This window comes from Salmo trutta, chromosome 13 (genome assembly GCF_901001165.1).
Source record: "Salmo trutta chromosome 13, fSalTru1.1, whole genome shotgun sequence".
In the NCBI taxonomy this organism is placed as follows: Eukaryota; Metazoa; Chordata; class Actinopteri; order Salmoniformes; family Salmonidae; genus Salmo; species Salmo trutta.
In genome coordinates this window covers 81330627-81349854 of record NC_042969.1, presented here as the reverse complement: position 1 = coordinate 81349854, position 19228 = coordinate 81330627, and the positions used below count along the sequence as shown (strand labels likewise).

Sequence of the window (19228 nt, the reverse complement as noted above, 5' to 3'; positions counted from 1 at the left end):
AGGGCTAGGGCCATTCCCCCCAGAAATGTCCGGGAACTTGCAGGTGCCTTGGTGGAAGAGTGGGGTAACATCTTACAGCAAGAACTGGAAAATCTGGTGCAGTCCAGGAGGAGATGCACTGCAGTACTTAATGCAGCTGGTGTCCACACCAGATACTGACTGTTACTTTTGATTTTGACCCCCCCTTTGTTCAGGGACACATTATTCAATTTCTGTTAGTCACATGTCTGTGGGACTTGTTCAGTTTATGTCTCAGTTGTTGAATCTTATGTTCATACAAGTATTTACATATGTTAAGTTTGCTGAAAATAAACGCAGTTGACAGTGAGAGGACCTTTTTTGTTTTTGCTGAGTTTATTAGTGTTCGATTAGTTTTTCAATTTTTATTCAGAATTCATTTTAGTTTCAGTTAGTTTTCAGACCTGATTTGGTATTTTTTTTGTTGTTGAAGTAATATAAAGATATTTCGTTTTTATGTTATTTAAAATCATGTATTTATAAAGCCCTTTTTACGTCAGCAGATGTCACAAAGTGCTATACAGAAACCCAGCATAAAACCCTAAACAGCAAGCAATGCAGATGTAGAAGCACGATTTCTAGGTTACCTAGAGAGGAACCAGGCTCAGAGGGGTGGCCAGTCCTCTTTTGGCTGTGCCCAGGTCAGATTGTTCTTCAAGATGTTCAAATGTTCATAGATGACCAGCGGGGTCAAATAAAAGTTGTAGTTGTTGTAGATGGTGCAACAGGTCAGTACCTCAGGAGTAAATGTCAGTTGGCTTTTCATAGCTGAGCATTCAGAGGTCGAGACAGCAGGTGTGGGAGAGAGAGAGGGAGAGTCAAAAACAGCAGGTCCAGGACAATGTAGTATGTCCGGTGAACAGGTCAGGGTTCCATAGCCGCAGGCAGAACTGGAGCAGAAGCATGACCAGCACGGCTGGGGACAGCCAGGAGTCATCAGGCCAGGTAGTCCTGAGGCATGTTCCTAGGGCTGAGGTCCACCAGGAGGGGAGGGCGAGAGAGAGAGTTTGAAAGAGCATACTTAAATTCACACAGGACACCAGATACGACAGGAGAATTACACCAGATATAAAACTAACCCTAGCCCCCCGGCACAGACTATTGCAGCATAGTTACCAGAGGCTGGGGGGGAGGAGGGTTGGCGGACACTGTGACCCCGTCCAATGATACCCCCGGACAGGGCTAACCAGGCAGGATATAACCCCACCCACTTTGCCAAAGCACAGCCCCCGCACCACTAGAGGGATATCAACAGAGCACCAACTTATTACCCTGAGACAAGGCTGAGTATAGCCCTTGAAGATCTACACCACCGCACGAGCCTGTGGCGGCCCAAACCGGAAAGGAAGATCACATCTGTGACTCAAACCACTCAAGTGATTCATCCCGCCTAGGTACCGCATGGAAGAGCACTATTAAGCCAGTGACTCAGCCCCCGTAATTGCGTCAGAGGCAGAGAATTCCAGTGGAGAGAGGGGAGCCGGCCATGCAGAGACAGCAAGGTCGGTTTGTTGCTCCAGTGCCTTGCCATTCACCTTCGCGCCTTTTGGCCAGACTACACTCAATCATAGGACCTACTGAAGAGTTTAGTCTTCAGTGAATAGTTAAATGTTGAAACCGAGTCTGCGTCTCACATGGATAGGCAGACCATCCCATAGAAATTGAGCTCTATAGGAGAAAGCCCTGTCTCCAGCTGTTTAATTCTAGGGACAATAAAAAGGCCTGCGTCTTGTGACCATGGTGTACGTATAGGAATGTACGGCAGGACCAAATTGGAGGGATGGGTAGGAGCAAGTCCATGTAATGCTTTGTAGGTTAGCAGTAAAACCTTGAAATCAAATTTAAAAAAGCTGCCCTTTAAATATTCTTGATATATTCATCAAAAGAGAGATCAGGGTCTAGAGGAATGCTGAGGTCCTTCAGTTTTATTTGAGACGACTGTACAACCATCAAGATTAATTGTCAGATCCAACAGCAGATCTCTTTGTTTCTTGGGACCTAGAACTAGCATCTCTGTTTTAAAAGTAAAACATTTGCCGCTATCCACTTCCTTATGTCTGAAACACAGGCTTCCATGGTTGCAATTTTGGGGCTTCACCATGTTTCATCGAAATGTACAGCTATGTGTCGTCCACATAGCAGTGAAAGTCGACATTGTGCTTCCGAATGACATCGCCAAGAGTTAGAATATATAGTGAAAACAATAGTCGTCCTACAACGGAACTTTGAGGAACACCGAAACTCACAATTGCTCCTAGACCATCCCACAAACTGATATCTTTCCGACAGATAAGATCTAAACCAGGCAAGAACTTTTCCGTGTAGGCCAATTAGGGTTTACAATCTCAACAAAAGAATGTGGTGATCGATGGTGTCAAAAGCAGCACTAAGGTCTAGGAGCACGAGGACAAAGCTATGGCTACCGATTTTAATGCAAATATTCTAAAATCATAATAAAAAAAGCAAGTGCATTTTTCCATCACAGGTCTGTTTCCATCAAACGGACTTATTCCAGGTAAAAAGCTGTGCGGGAATGATAAAGTGCACATAAAAAGCATACTTGAGTTTCTTAAGTTACTATAAAACACTGAAGTTCAATGTGTTTCCATTAACTCTACCGATGGTTTTGCCACAAACTATTGCGATAAATGGCAAACTTGCCCAATCTGGTTTCGGCGCATGCTCGAGACAACAGACACTGATGAAGTGGACAAGGTAGGTTACATGATGAGAGCAAATAAAAATGATTAGAGCAAGATCATTTTAATTTGATAATTGTCAGCCAAGCATTGATCATCATTCCACCAGCATTCAAATAATACCTTTGATATTTATTGGAAATTTGCATGAAGCTCATCACCGTGCACTTAACCACCACAAGTTATGAAATAATTTATGAAGTTCATAACTTAATTCATCTGCCTTTAAACTATTCATGCCTTTCCATGTCGTGGTGGTACAACATAACATGTCGTCGTGTGACTCCAAGTTTACTTCGCGCTTAAATACATTTCCTCTGCAATTGTCACAATCTATTTCAACAACAGAAAAAATTATCTGAAGACAAGCTAAATGCCTTCTATGCTCCCTTCAAAGCAAGTAACACTGAACCATGTGTGAGAGCACCAGCTGTTCCAGACAACTATGTGATCACGCTCTCCATAGCCGATGTGAGTAAGACCTTTAAACAGGTTAACATTCACAAGGCCACAGGGCCAGACGGATTACAAGGGCACGTTCTCCGAGCATGCGCTGACCAAGTGTCTTCACTGACATTTTAAACCTCTTCTAGACCCAGTCTGTAATACCGACATGTTTCAAGCAGACCACCATAGCCCCGGTGCCCAAGAATGCCAAGGTAACCTGTCTAAATGACTACCGCCCCGTAGTACTCGGATCTGTAGCTATAAAAAGGCTGGTCATGGCTCACATCGACATCATCGTCCCAGACACGCTGAACCCACTACAATTCACATTCCACCCCAACAGATCCACAAATGATGCAATCTCTGTTGCACTCCACACTGCCTTTTTCCACCTGGATAAAAGGAACATCTACTGTACGCCACAATGCTGTTCATTGACTACAGCTCAGCGTTCAACACCATAGTGCCATCCAAGCTCATCACTAAGTTAAGGACCCTGGGACTAAACACATCCTTCTGCAACTGGATCCTGGACCTCCTGACCGGCCACCCCCAGGTGGTGAGGGTAGGAAACAACACCTCCCCCACGCTGACCCTCAACACATGGCCCCTCGAGTGTGTGTGCTGAGTCCCCTCCTTTACCCCCTGTTCACCCACAGCTGTGTGGCCGCACATGACTCCAATTCCATCACTAAGTTTACCGTCGACACAATGGTGGTAGGCTTGATCGCCGGCGATGAGACAGCTTATCGGGAGGAGGCCAGAGACCTGGCAGTGTGGTGCCAGGACAACAACAACTCCCTCAACGTGAGCAAGACAAAGGAGCTGATCATAGACTACAGGAAACGGAGGGCCAAGCACGCCTCCATTCACATTGACGGGGCTGTATTGGAGTGGGTCGAGAGCTTCAAGTTCTTCTGTGTCCACATCACTAAAGATCTATCATGGTCCAAACACACCAGCACAGTAAAAAGGGCAAGACAGCCTCCCCTCAGGAGGCTGAAAACATTTGGCATGGTCCCTCAGATCCTCAAAGTTCTACAGCTGCACCATTGAGAGCATCTTGACTGGCTGCTCACCACTTGGCATGGCAACTGCTTGGCATCCGACCGCAAGGCGCTAAAGAGGATAGCACGTAAAGCCCAGTACATCACTGTGTCCGAGCTTCCTGCCATCCAGGACCTCTATACCAGGCGGTGTCAGAGGAAAGCCCTAAAAATTGTCAAAGACTCCAGCCACCCAAGTCATAAACTGTTTTCTCTTTGCTACTACACAGCAAGTCTGGAACCAAAAGTACCCTGAACAGCTTCTACTCCCAAGCCATAAGACTTTCATGTTTTCATAAATTCTTAGAACGTTTGGGAATGACTTATATACTAAGGCATTTATGAAAATTCTATAGCAATATAGAGTGGTAAAGCGGCCGTGTGTTTGGACAATGAATAGACACTGCAGTAAATTAAACCTAATATAAACATCTGTCTCATCCAGGACTGGAGTCTACACAGACCAGTGCACCATAGAACTACAGTAGGCCTTCATGCAAACAAGCCATTTGCCACACAGACCTGCCATCATTCACTTTGAACTGGACTGTGTGTTTACAGACAGTTACAACAGCGTGACTTTAGATCAATAGAACAAGAAGCCACAAAATACACCTGAATGGATTTCTACAAAAATGTCAATACCACAGGAGTCCTCTTACATTTGGGAACTTTACAGTCCTAATGATCAAAGTTTTATTAAAAGGTAGGCGCTCTCCCTCAGTTATGAACATAAACAACAACAAGATCAACATCTAGTGCTACCCAGAGCAAGATGAGCTAAAATCTAATGAAGGAACATTAGATAAACCCTCTCAAACTGTTTCAGCTAATTGGCCGTCAAAATTGCACTGATAAACGATGGGGAATTGTAGCCTCCTTCTGCAGCTTGCCTGCAACGAAGCACCCAAGCTAACTGGCTAAAGTTGGCTAGCTACTCACAAAATCCTTACTCTGACCATTTTACTCACCCTAGCAGAGTTTGTTAGCTAGCCTGTTTACATGTTATCTAGAGAGTTCGTGACTAACTATAATTTTTTTTGCCTACATTTATGGTCATATTCAGCCGGTGTTGCGCGTTCGTAAATTCATCAGTTATTCTGCTCTGTGGCACACTCAGACGAGAGGGCTCAGAAATCGGAGTAGATAGCCAGAGTGAATTAGCGAATGCAAGAGATATGCTAACTGGATAACAGTAGTTCAAGTTCTTGCTAGCTGACCAAAGTACACTTGCATCTCTAGCTGTGTATAGCCCCCTTTGGACATTTTTTGCATCAGTGGGATGAAGCTAATATGATCTCATGCATTTCTGATTCAGATTTCAAATGTCATCCTCTCTTGAGAACATTAGTTTTCACTGCTTTATCAAAACAAGATATTACTGAAAGAACATACATGGTCGACAATACAGCCGCAGATCATTAAGTAACACAGCCACAGATCATTAAGTAACAAAACCACAGATCATTAAGTAACACAGCCACAGATCATTAAGTAACACAGCCACAGATCATTAAGTAACACAGCCACAGATCATTTAGTAACACAGCCACAGATCATTTAGTAACACAGCCACAGATCATTATGTAACACAACCACAGATCATTAAGTAACACAGCCACAGATCATTAAGTAACACAGCAACAGATCATTAAGTAACACAGCCACAGATCATTAAGTAACACAGCCACAGATCATTTAGTAACACAGCCACAGATCATTATGTAACACAACCACAGATCATTATGTAACACAGCCACAGATCATTAAGTAACACAGCAACAGATCATTAAGTAACACAGCCACAGATCATTAAGTAACACAACCACAGATCATTATGTAACACAACCACAGATCATTAAGTAACACAGCCACAGATCATTTAGTAACACAGCCACAGATCATTATGTAACACAGCCACAGATCATTATGTAACACAGCCACAGATCATTAAGTAACACAGCCACAGATCATTATGTAACACAGCCACAGATCATTAAGTAACACAGCCACAGATCATTAAGTAACACAGCCACAGATCATTAAGTAACACAGCCACAGATCATTAAGTAACACAGCCACAGATCATTAAGTAACACAGCCACAGATCATTAAGTAACACAGCCACAGATCATTAAGTAACACAGCCACAGATCATTAAGTAACACAGCCACAGATCATTAAGTAACACAGCCACGCAGCACACCTAACAGCAAGCCTGTGAATGCTAGTTTTGTGATATCTGCAGGATTCAAACTGACATTCTGTCAGTTTGAATCCTCAGTGATACCAGTCATATTAAATCATATATTTCATATTTAACCAGGTGTAATTAGTCTTTGGGGAATGTGTACGCACACGTGCGAGTGAGATCAGATCATTGGTTGCTCTTGTTTACCTACAGCAGAGCAAACCATGGCAGTGTTACCATGGAGGCATGAGAGGCTTAGACATGTCCAAAGATCATGTGTGTGTACATACCAAGTCTAGGCCTGCTTTTTCCTGTCTCTCTCTCTCTGTGTGTGTGTGTGTGTGTGTGTGTGTGTGTGTGTGTGTGTGTGTGTGTGTGTGTGTGTGTGTGTGCGCGTCAGAGAGCGAGATAGAGCTTGTCCCCCCCATCTCTCCATCCCTCTTATCTTCCTACCCTCTTATCTGTTGTCATGGTGACAAGGTGAGCTCTGTGGTGGAGTCTAGGTGATAGGCTAGGTGATGTTGTTTTGCCAGTTGTAGTAAGTTTGTTTGGTCTGGTCTGGATGTGGGTTTCTCTGTGCCCTTGGATAAATGATCAGTGTGTCCTCTTCGTGACCCCCTAGCACCCCTCTTCATGACCCCCTAGCACCCCTCTTCATGACCCCCTAGCACCCCTCTTCATGACCCCCCTAGCACCCCTCTTCATGACCCCCCTAGCACCCCTCTTCATGACCCCCCTAGCACCCCTCTTCATGACCCCTCTAGCACCCCTCTTCATGACCCCCCTAGCACCCCTCTTCATGACCCCTCTAGCACCCCTCTTCATGACCCCCCTAGCGCCCCTCTTCATGACCCCCCTAGCACCCCTCTTCATGACCCCCCTAGCACCCCTCTTCATGACTCCCCTAGCACCCCTCTTCATGACCCCCCTAGCACCCCTCTTCATGACCCCCCTAGCACCCCTCTTCATGACCCCCCTAGCACCCCTCTTCATGACCCCCTAGCACCCCTCTTCATGACCCCCCTAGCACCCCTCTTCATGACTCCCCTAGCACCCCTCTTCATGACCCCCTAGCACCCCTCTTCATGACTCCCCTAGCACCCCCCTTCATGACCCCCTAGCACCCCTCTTCATGACCCCCTAGCACCCCTCTTCATGACTCCTCTAGCACCCCTCTTCATGACCCTCTAGCGCCCCTCTTCATGACCCCCCTAGCACCCCTCTTCATGACCCCCTAGCACCCCTCTTCATGACCCTCTAGCGCCCCTCTTCATGACTCCCCTAGCACCCCTCTTCATGACCCCCTAGCACCCCTCTTCATGACCCCCCTAGCACCCCTCTTCATGACCCCCTAGCACCCCTCTTCATGACCCCCTAGCACCCCTCTTCATGACCCCCTAGCACCCCTCTTCATGGCCCCCCTAGCACCCCTCTTCATGACCCCCTAGCACCCCTCTTCATGACTCCCCTAGCACCCCTCTTCATGACCCCCTAGCACCCCTCTCCATGACCCCCCCTAGCACCCCTCTTCATGACCCCCTAGCACCCCTCTTCATGACCCCCTAGCACCCCTCTTCATGACCCCCTAGCACCCCTCTTCATGACCCCCTAGCACCCCTCTTCATGACCCCCTAGCACCCCTCTTCATGACCCCCTAGCACCCCTCTTCATGACCCCCTTGTGTGTGTGGCCTTTTATGTAACACAGCATCTGTCAACTCCTAACACTCAATGAAAGCCTGTTCATGACAGATTTTTTTAAACACTTAAGTTTCCTATTATTTTGTTTAGCTGTGTTACATTCTGTTTGATTTATTAGCTAAACCAGAGCAGGTCGATTAACCAACAGAAAGATGTATTAGCTAAACCAGAACAGGCAGATTAACCAACAGAAAGATGTATTAGATAAGGCAGAGCAGGTAGATTAACGAACAGAAAGATGTATTAGCTCACAATTTTATGTTGCAACTACATACTTTATAAACATTTATCAATTATTTCAACGTTTATAAATGACTTGCTGTAGCTATTTAATCCTGAAGTGTAAAGTAGTTGCAGTTTTAGATTGGGTACTGCTATCAAGTTTACTAATCATTTGTAAATCGGTTCTTATTAAGAATGAATTTGACCACAAACCAAAGCATTAATAGGCCTAAGCCATTAGCAAGTAATTTACTTCATAAGCAGCTTTATAAGTAGTTGAACTCTCTGACATTCGTACATATTAGGCTATGTAATGAGGATTTTTAAATATACTGAACAACAATATGAACGCAATTTGCAACAATTCCAATGATTTTATGAAGTTACAGTTCATATAAGGAAATCAGTCAATTTAAATAAATTCATTAGGCCCTAATCTATGGATTTGACAGGACTGGGTAGGGGCGCAGCCATGGGTGGGCCACTTGGGAACCAGGCCCAGCCAATCAGAATTACTTTTTCACCACAAAAGGGCTTTATTACAGAAAGAAGTACTCCTCAGTTTCATCAGCTGTCCGGGTGGCTGGTCTCAGACGATCCCGCAGGTAAAAAAGCCAGATGTGGAGGTCCTGGGCTGGCGTGGTTACACGTGGTCTGCGGTTGTGAGGCCGGTTGGACGTACTGCCAAATTCTCTAAAATTACGTTGGAGGCGGCTTATGGTAGAGAAATTAACATGACATTTTCCGGCAACTGCTCTGGTGGACATTCCTGCAGTCAGCATGACAATTGGACTCTCCCTCAAAACTTGAGACATCTGTGGCATTGTGTTGTGTGACAAAACTGCCCATTTTAGAGTGGCCTTTTATTGTCCCCAGCACAAGGTGTGATGATCATGCTGTTTAAGCAGCTTCTTGATATGCCACACCTGCCAGGTATATGGATAATCTTGGCGATCACTAACAAGGATGTAAACAAATTTGTGCACAACATTTGATAGGAAGAAGCTTTTTGTGCGTATGAAAACATTTCTGGGATCTTTTATTTCAGCTCATGACACATGGGACCAACACTTTACATGTTGCGTTTATATTTTTGTTGAATATGCTTTACAAATCATTAACAAATGCCTTATAACAGATCACCGACCATTTCGAATCCCACCGTACCTTTTCCGCTACGCAATATGGTTTCCGAGCTGGTCATGGGTGCACGTCAGCCACGCTCAAGGTCCTAAATGATATCATAACCGCCATCGATAAAAGACAGTACTGTGCAGCTGTATTCATCGACCTGGCGAAGGCTTTCGACTCTGTCAATCACCACATTCTTATCGGCAGACTCAACAGCCTTGGTTTCTCAAATGACTGCCTCGCCTGGTTCACCAACTACTTCTCTGATAGAGTTCAGTGTGTCAAATCGGAGGGCCTGTTGTTCGACGCCTCTGGCAGTGTCTATGGGGGTGCCACAGGGTTCAATTCTCGGGCCGACTCTCTTCTCTGTATACATCAATGATGTCGCTCTTTCTACTGGTGATTCTCTGATCCACCTCTATGCAGACGACACCATTCTGTATACTTCTGGCCCTTCTTTGGACACTGTGTTAACAAACCTCCAGACGAGCTTCAATGCCGTACAACTCTCCTTCCGTGGCCCGCCCGTCCAGCATCACTACTCTGGACGGTTCTGACTTAGATTATGTGGACAACTACAAATACCTAGGTGTCTGGTTAGACTAAACTCTCCTTCCAGACTCACATTAAACATCTCCAATCCAAAGTTAAATCTAGAATTGGCTTCCTATTTCGCAACAAATCATCCGTCACTCTTGCTGCCAAACATACCCTCGTAAAACTGACTATCCCACCGATCCTCGACTTCGGCGATGTCATTTACAAAATAGCCTCCAACACTCTACTCAGCAAATTGGATGCAGTCTATCACAGTGCCATCCGTTTTGTCACCAAAGCCCCATATACTATCCACCACTGCGGCCTGTATGCTCTCGTTGGCTGGCCCTCGCTTCATATTCGTCGCCAAACCCACTGGCTCCAGGTCATCTACAAGTCTCTGCTAGGTAAAGCCCCGCCTTATCTCAGCTCACTGGTCACCATAGCAGCACCCACTCGTAGCACGCGCTCCAGCAGGTATATCTCACTGGTCACCCCCAAAGCCAATTCCTCCTTTGGTCGTCTTTCCTTCCAGTTCTCTGCTGCCAATGACTGGAACGAACTGCAAAAATCACTGAAGCTGGAGACTCATATCTCCCTCACTAACTTTAAGCACAAGCTGTCAGAGCAGCTCACAGATCACTGCACCTGTACATAGATGGGCTGTTTACAGATGGGCTATCTACCTACCTCATCCCCATACTGTATTTATTTATTTATTTATTTATCTTGCTCCTTTGCACCCCAGTGTCTCTACTTGCACATTCATCTTCTGCACATCTACCATTCCAATGTTTAATTGCTATATTGTAATTACTTCGCCACCATGGCCTATTTATTGCCTTACCTCCCTTATCCTACCTCATTTGCACACACTGTATATAGACCTTTTCTACTGTATTACTGACTGAATGTTTGTTTATTCCATGTGTAACTCTGTGTTGTTGTCTGTGTCACACTGCTTTGCTTTATCTTGGCCAGGTTGCAGTTGTAAATGAGAACTTGTTCTCAACTAGCCTACCTGGTTAAATAAAGGACTTGTTCTCAACTAGCCTACCTGGTTAAATAAAGGTGAAATAATAAAACTTTATTTAAAAAAAATGTTTTGAACCGACATTAAAGTATTAACGTTATTGGTGTTTAATAAAGTAGTATTAATGATTTTTTTTTTTAATAAACAGAAAATCATTAACATATGCCTTATATGATCTATTAATCGCTTTTAAATGAAAGTGTTACCAGATTGTGTTATGATTAAAGGTAAGACAGTTCCACCAAGCTCATATGGTAGGCTATTTATACGTTTCAGGCTACGTTTCCAGTCCAGACTCAACGGGCATGTCATTAATTGAAAGGACCATTGAACAGCAGGAAATATCCCAGTTTTGTGACTTAACCCTTAGGCTACCCTTTGAAGGTGGAATGTGATCTGTTCTCAAGCCATTGGTGAAACCACATGCTGCCAACGGCAAAAGGCACTGCTGAGATTTGAACTCAGGATCTCCTGTTTACTAGACAGGCGCTTTAACCAACTAAGCCACAGCACCAGGTGATTTCTCTAGCTGCTTTGGAGTGTTTTGTTTTAATGGTTCAGAGGTCCTGTTGACGGGTGACTCAGTTCTTTGTAATTCAGCAGACTCCTCCTAAACAGGATATTCAAAGTGGAGAGCTGGGAATTAAAGTCTTTGAGACCTTCTTTTATAAACTTAAACTAGAATTTCAAACTACCCTAAAAACTGAAACTCTTAACAGTTTCAGTAGTTTATATTGTTGTTGTTAAGGTTCATTGAATTACATTTTTTGTAAAAACATTTTTTGGTCTACGTGATTGAAGTTCAGTTCATTTTAAATTTGTCGAGGCTTTGAGTTTGTCGTAGTGAAACAGTCTGCCCCCTGTGAGGATCGAACTCACGACCTTCAGATTATGAGACTGACGCGCTGCCTACTGCGCCAAAGAGGCCTGGAGGAGATTGGGAGCATGTGTCTCTTTCCATGACATAGGGAGCTTGTGTCTGTTTCCATGTGTCAGGTTTCTGGGGTAAATGGTGGAGGTGGGGTTAAACTCTAATCCCTGATTGGCTGATGGTGCTTCAACCAGAGGCTCTAGTTCAGAGCACAGCTTTAGACCAGAGATGCCAAATCTGTCTGTATGTCTTTCCAACTGTCTGTCTGTCTGTCTGTGTTGTTCTATGTAAAGAAGGCACACTGGTGCAGTCAGGAGAGAGAGAATATAGTGTTTTGTGGTTTGTGTGTGACGCAGTCCCATTCTGGACAGAGAAAAGAGAGTGAATTTCTCTCTCTTATTAACAGTGACTAGGGAACCTGTGGAATTTGTACTATTTGATTGGGATTTAAACCCAGAATGTTTACGGCTCAGTTTCTTAGACATACACACACACACACACACACACACACACACACACACACACACACACACACACACACACACACACACACACACACACACACACACACACACACACACACACACACACACACACACACACTAAAGAGCTTGATGAGGTCTCTTCCTGTCTAGGCTGTAATTAGTGTTTGAGGGGATTGTGGGTAGCCTAATTATGCTCTCTAAGTGTTGCCTTCCTCCTCCCATCTATCCATCCATCTCTCCCTCTGTCTGCAGACCCCCTGACTGCAATCATTGTGTCTGTCTGTCCTTCTGTTTGAGACCCCGGAAGAGGGATTGTTCTGGGGTCTCAGCCCTAGTAGTGGGTCAAGTTGAGAGGGGGAAGGGTAGGAGGTTATCTGTTTCTGAGAGTTTGAGGCGGAAGCTAAGCTCGTAACATGACCGTGCTGGTTTAACTGTCCTGGGAAAGACTGTGTGTGTGGGTGGACAAGCCGGCCCCAGCAGACCTGACTCAGAAACAGATCAGCTTTAACTGCGCAGAGGTAGAACGCACTCTGTATGGATGTTAGTTGTGGGTTTGATTTGTTTACTTTGATATGTCCAGACATGTCTTATGGCATGAAGCAGATTTACATACAATACCAGTCAAAGGTTTGGACACCTACTACAGGGTTTTTCTTTCTTTTTTTACTATTTTCTACATTGTAGAATAAAAAAGTGTTAAACAAATCAAAATATATTTGATATTTTAGATTCTTCAAAGTAGCCACCCTTAGCCTTGATGACAGCTTTTCAATACCATTTTAAAAAAATGCAGGGGTGCTATGCCACTCTCTCTCTAGTTAATTATAACTATAATAAATCTAAGATGTGTCAAATAAATGATATCCAGCTCAGTGCTCCAGCTATGCATCGTGTTGCTAACTTGGTAGCTAAGTGGCTAGATGTCAGCTATGCATCATGTTGCTAACTTGCTAGCTAAGTGGCTAGATGTCAGCTATGCATCATGTTGCTAACTTGCTAGCTAAGTGGCTAGATGTCAGCTATGCATTGTGTTGCTAACTTGCTAGCTAAGTGGCTAGATGTCAGCTATGCATCGTGTTGCTAACTTGGTAGCTAAGTGGCTAGATGTCAGCTATGCATCGTGTTGCTAACTTGCTAGATGTCAGCTATGCATTGTGTTGCTAACTTGGTAGCTAAGTGGCTAGATGTCAGCTATGCATCGTGTTGCTAACTTGGTAGCTAAGTGGCTAGATGTCAGCTATGCATTGTGTTGCTAACTTGGTAGCTAAGTGGCTAGATGTCAGCTATGCATCGTGTTGCTAACTTGCTAGCTCAGTGGCTAGATGTCAGCTATGCATTGTGTTGCTCTTGCTAGCTAAGTGGCTAGATGTCAGCTATGCATCGTGTTGCTAACTTGCTAGCTAAGTGGCTAGATGTCAGCTATGCATCGTGTTGCTAACTTGCTAGCTAAGTGGCTAGATGTCAGCTATGCATTGTGTTGCTCTTGCTAGCTAAGTGGCTAGATATCAGCTATGCATTGTGTTGCTCTTCCTAGCTAAGTGGCTAGATGTCAGCTATGCATCGTGTTGCTAACTTGCTAGCTAAGTGGCTAGATGTCATGATGAAGCATCTTGGTTACAGCAGAGACATTGAATCCCCTCCTGGATCAAGATCCCTAAATTTGTTTTGTGTGAGAGAAAAAAATAAAACTTCAGCTATTACTGTATAGCCCGGAATTGGTACAGAAACGGTATGAAAACCTGAATACCGCCCAACCCGTGTGTGTGTGTGTGTGTGTGTATGTGTGTGTGTGTGTGTGTGTGTATGCATGCGTATGCCCGTCTCATACAGGGCAATATGATGTGGAGATACTGGACAGGTGGTGACTGAGGATCTTTCTCATCTAGTATGTAATGCTGGGCCTATCTATGTCAGGTCTATCTATGTTAGGCCTAGCATTACATACTAGATGTATAACATAGATAGGCCTAGCATTACATAGTAGATGTATATCTGTTATACATTTAGTATGTATCCATTCCTCTGCTGTGATAGGTTTCCACTGTCCCGGTGGCGGATGGATGGCGGATGGGGGGGGGGGGGGGGGGGGGGGGGGGGGGGGGGGGGGGCGAGAGGGACAGAAATTCCTGCCTTGCGTAACCCTGGGGTCGCTGAATACACTCTCTCTCACTCTGCTTTCCTTCCTCCCTCTTTATCTCACTTTCTCCCACTCTTCCTGCATTCCCTCTCTCCATCTCTTGGCAATGGACCAAACAAACAGAAATCCCCTCCAGACCACTCAGTGATAGTTCAGTGTACTTCCTCCTGCTCTGCCAGGAACATGACAGCATTGCTCTGATGTCCACGTGACGTAGAAGGGAAAAAACACCTGGATGTTGAGTTGAAAACTTTGCTTAAGGTTGTCCTTTTTAAAGAGTGTTTTTGAAACTTTGATTTAAATGGTCTATAAAGTAGTGTTTGACGGGAACAGTTCAGAGGGACTGTGTTGCTAGGTAGAATGTACCAGTGAGATTCCCATGCCTGGCAGTGTCTGACTGGGAGGTCTGTTCTAGCCTGGTAGTGTCTGACTGGGAGGTATGTTCTAGCCTGGTAGTGTCTCACTAGGAGGTATGTTATAGCCTGGTAGTGTCTGACAGGGAGGTATATTCTAGCCTGGTAGTGTCTGACTAGGAGGTATGTTCTAGCCTGGTAGTGTCTGACTGGGAGGTATGTTATAGCCTGGTAGTGTCTGACTAGGAGGTATGTTCTAGCCTGGTAGTGTCTCACTAGGAGGTATGTTCTAGCCTGGTAGTGTCTCACTAGGAGGTATGTTCTAGCCTGGTAGTGTCTCACTAGGAGGTATATTATAGCCTGTTAGTGTCTCACTAGGAGGTATGTTCTAGCCTGGTAGTGTCTGACTAGGAGGTATGTTCTAGCCTGGTAGTGTCTCACTAGGAGGTATGTTCTAGCCTGGTAGTGTCTCACTAGGAGGTATGTTCTAGCCTGGTAGTGTCTGACAGGGAGGTATGTTCTAGCCTGGTAGTGTCTCACTAGGAGGTATGTTCTAGCCTGGTAGTGTCTCACTAGGAGGTATGTTCTAGCCTGGTAGTGTCTGACTAGGAGGTCTGTTCTAGCCTGGTAGTGTCTCACTAGGAGGTATGTTCTAGCCTGGTAGTGTCTGACAGGGAGGTATGTTCTAGCCTGGTAGTGTCTCACTAGGAGGTATGTTCTAGCCTGGTAGTGTCTGACATGGAGGTATGTTCCAGCCTGGTAGTGTCTCACTAGGAGGTGTGTTCTAGCCTGGTAGTGTCTCACTAGGAGGTATATTCTAGCCTGGTAGTGTCTGACAGGGAGGTATGTTCTAGCCTGGTAGTGTCTCACTAGGAGGTATGTTCTAGCCTGGTAGTGTCTGACAGGGAGGTATGTTCTAGCCTGGTAGTGTCTCACTAGGAGGTATGTTCTAGCCTGGCAGTGTCTGACTGGGAGGTATGTTCTAGCCTGGTAGTGTCTGACTGGGAGGTATGTTCTAGCCTGGTAGTGTCTCACTAGGAGGTATGTTATAGCCTGGTAGTGTCTGACAGGGAGGTATATTCTAGCCTGGTAGTGTCTGACTAGGAGGTATGTTCTAGCCTGGTAGTGTCTGACTGGGAGGTATGTTATAGCCTGGTAGTGTCTGACTAGGAGGTATGTTCTAGCCTGGTAGTGTCTCACTAGGAGGTATGTTCTAGCCTGGTAGTGTCTCACTAGGAGGTATGTTCTAGCCTGGAAGTGTCTCACTATGAGGTGTGTTCTAGCCTGGTAGTGTCTCACTAGGAGGTATGTTCTAGCCTGGTAGTGTCTCACTAGGAGGTATGTTCTAGCCTGGTAGTGTCTCACTAGGAGGTATATTATAGCCTGTTAGTGTCTCACTAGGAGGTATGTTCTAGCCTGGTAGTGTCTGACTAGGAGGTATGTTCTAGCCTGGTAGTGTCTCACTAGGAGGTATGTTCTAGCCTGGTAGTGTCTCACTAGGAGGTATGTTCTAGCCTGGTAGTGTCTGACAGGGAGGTATGTTCTAGCCTGGTAGTGTCTCACTAGGAGGTATGTTCTAGCCTGGTAGTGTCTCACTAGGAGGTATATTCTAGCCTGGTAGTGTCTGACTAGGAGGTCTGTTCTAGCCTGGTAGTGTCTCACTAGGAGGTATGTTCTAGCCTGGTAGTGTCTGACAGGGAGGTATGTTCTAGCCTGGTAGTGTCTCACTAGGAGGTATGTTCTAGCCTGGTAGTGTCTGACATGGAGGTATGTTCCAGCCTGGTAGTGTCTCACTAGGAGGTGTGTTCTAGCCTGGTAGTGTCTCACTAGGAGGTATATTCTAGCCTGGTAGTGTCTGACAGGGAGGTATGTTCTAGCCTGGTAGTGTCTCACTAGGAGGTATGTTCTAGCCTGGTAGTGTCTCACTAGGAGGTATGTTCTAGCCTGGAAGTGTCTCACTAGGAGGTATGTTCTAGCCTGGTAGTGTCTCACTAGGAGGTATGTTCTAGCCTGGTAGTGTCTGACTAGGAGGTATGTTCTAGCCTGGTAGTGTCTCACTAGGAGGTATGTTCTAGCCTGGTAGTGTCTGACTAGGAGGTATGTTATAGCCTGGTAGTGTCTGACAGGGAGGTATGTTCTAGCCTGGTAGTGTCTCACTAGGAGGTATGTTCTAGCCTGGTAGTGTCTCACTAGGAGGTATGTTCTAGCCTGGTAGTGTCTGACAGGGAGGTATGTTCTAGCCTGGTAGTGTCTGACAGGGAGGTATATTCTAGCCTGGTAGTGTCTCACTAGGAGGTATGTTATAGCCTGGTAGTGTCTCACTAGGAGGTATGTTCTAGCCTGGTAGTGTCTCACTAGGAGGTATGTTCTAGCCTGGTAGTGTCTCACTAGGAGGTATGTTCTAGCCTGGTAGTGTCTGACAGGGAGGTATGTTCTAGCCTGGTAGTGTCTCACTAGGAGGTATGTTCTAGCCTGGTAGTGTCTCACTAGGAGGTATATTCTAGCCTGGTAGTGTCTGACTAGGAGGTCTGTTCTAGCCTGATAGTGTCTCACTAGGAGGTATGTTCTAGCCTGGTAGTGTCTGACAGGGAGGTATGTTCTAGCCTGGTAGTGTCTCACTAGGAGGTGTGTCTAGTCTGGTGGTGTCTCACTAGGAGGTGTGTCTAGTCTGGTGGTGTCTCACTAGGAGGTGTGTCTAGTCTGGTGGTGTCTCACTAGGAGGTGTGTCTAGTCTGGTGGTGTCTCACTAGGAGGTGTGTCTAGTCTGGTGGTGTCTCACTAGGAGGTGTGTCTAGTCTGGTGGTGTCTCACTAGGAGGTATGTTCTAGCCTAGTAGTGTCTGACTAGGAGGTATGTTCTAGCCTGGTAGTGTCTCACTAGGAGGTATGTTCTAGCCTGGTAGTGTCTCACTAGGAGGTATGTTCTAGCCTGGTAGTGTCTGACAGGGAGGTATGTTCTAGCCTGGTAGTGTCTGACAGGGAGGTATGTTCTAGCCTGGTAGTGTCTGACTGGGAGGTATGTTCTAGCCTGGTAGTGTCTCACTGGGAGGTATGTTCTAGCCTGGTAGTGTCTGACAGGGAGGTATGTTCTAGCCTGGTAGTGTCTCACTGGGAGGTATGTTCTAGCCTGGTAGTGTCTCCCTTCTCCATCAACGGTTGATCTCCTTTTGTCAGTCAACTATAACATCTTTCTTTCTCAATTCAATTTAAGGGCTTTATTGGCAAGGAAATATATTTTAACGTCTCTCTCTCTCTCTCCTCTCTCTCTAGGACATACAGTTTGAAGAAGGGCCAGTTGGAGAGGGACTATGCCCAGGTAAGAGCCTGTGTAGTACAACCTGAGGGGTTTTCTCCTCTGTCAGGAGCCATGTCCCTGGAGCAGGGGCCTCTAGCCAGGCTGGACCTAAACTCTCAATACCTGTCCCTGGAGGAGGGGCTTCTAGCCAGGCTGGACCTCAACTCTCAATATCTGTCCCTGGAGGAGGGGCTTCTAGACAGGCTGGACCTCAACTCTCAATATCTGTCCCTGGAGGAGGGGCTTCTAGCCAGGCTGGACATCAACTCTCAATATCTGTCCCTGGAGGAGGGGCTTCTAGCCAGGCTGGACCTCAACTCTCAATATCTGTCCCTGGAGGAGGGGCTTCTAGCCAGGCTGGACCTAAACTCTCAATATCTGTCCCTGGAGGAGGGGCTTCTAGCCAGGCTGGACCTCAACTCTCAATATCTGTCCCTGGAGGAGGGGCTTCTAGCCAGGCTGGACCTCAACTCTCAATATCTGTCCCTGGAGGAGGGGCTTCTAGCCAGGCTGGACCTAAACTCTCAATATCTGTCCCTAGGAGTGGTGTAGTGTAGAGTAGTGTAGAGTGAGTGGCTTTTAGCCAGGCTGGACCTTATCTTCTATCAGTCTATCTAATCTAATCTATTGGCATGAGCTCACTATACACACATACTTGAGTTACTGCAACACACACACGTGCACACATATTTAGCCAGGCTTACATAGACACACACACACACACGCACACACATATTTAGCCAGGCTTACATAGACACACACACACACACGTGCACACATATTTAGCCAGGCTTACATAGACACACATTTTTGAGGACACTACTACACATGCATACTCTCCTTCTCTCTCTCTCTGTGCTGAGCAGCTGTCCACACAAATAAACATTGTTTTCTGGCCTCATCAGCCTCAGGCCGCTGAACACAGACACTGTTGAACTGGAGAGAGAGAGAGAGAGAGAGAGAGGAAGAGAGAGAGAGAGGAGAAGAAGAGAGAGGAGAGGGGAGGAGGAGGGGAGCGGAGGGAGAGAGGGGGAGAGATAGCGAGGCGAGAGAGAAGAGAGGAG

General features: G+C 45.8%; 1 protein-coding gene and 2 non-coding genes across 3 annotated transcripts in view; 1 reads left to right on the top strand and 2 right to left on the bottom strand.

Moving 5' to 3' along the window:
• fchsd2 (FCH and double SH3 domains 2) overlaps positions 1–19228 on the top strand; it is a gene marked incomplete in the record, with an annotated part of 103956 nt that overhangs the window by 30370 nt on the left and 54358 nt on the right. Inside the window, 1 exon segment of the mRNA XM_029773753.1 lies at positions 18140–18185. Within this exon segment, the coding sequence (XP_029629613.1) occupies positions 18140–18185 (46 nt within the window).
• Positions 11465–11538, bottom strand: trnat-agu (transfer RNA threonine (anticodon AGU)). Its single transcript has one exon. It is a non-coding gene; the product is annotated as a tRNA-Thr (tRNA).
• Positions 11879–11951, bottom strand: trnam-cau (transfer RNA methionine (anticodon CAU)). Its single transcript has one exon. It is a non-coding gene; the product is annotated as a tRNA-Met (tRNA).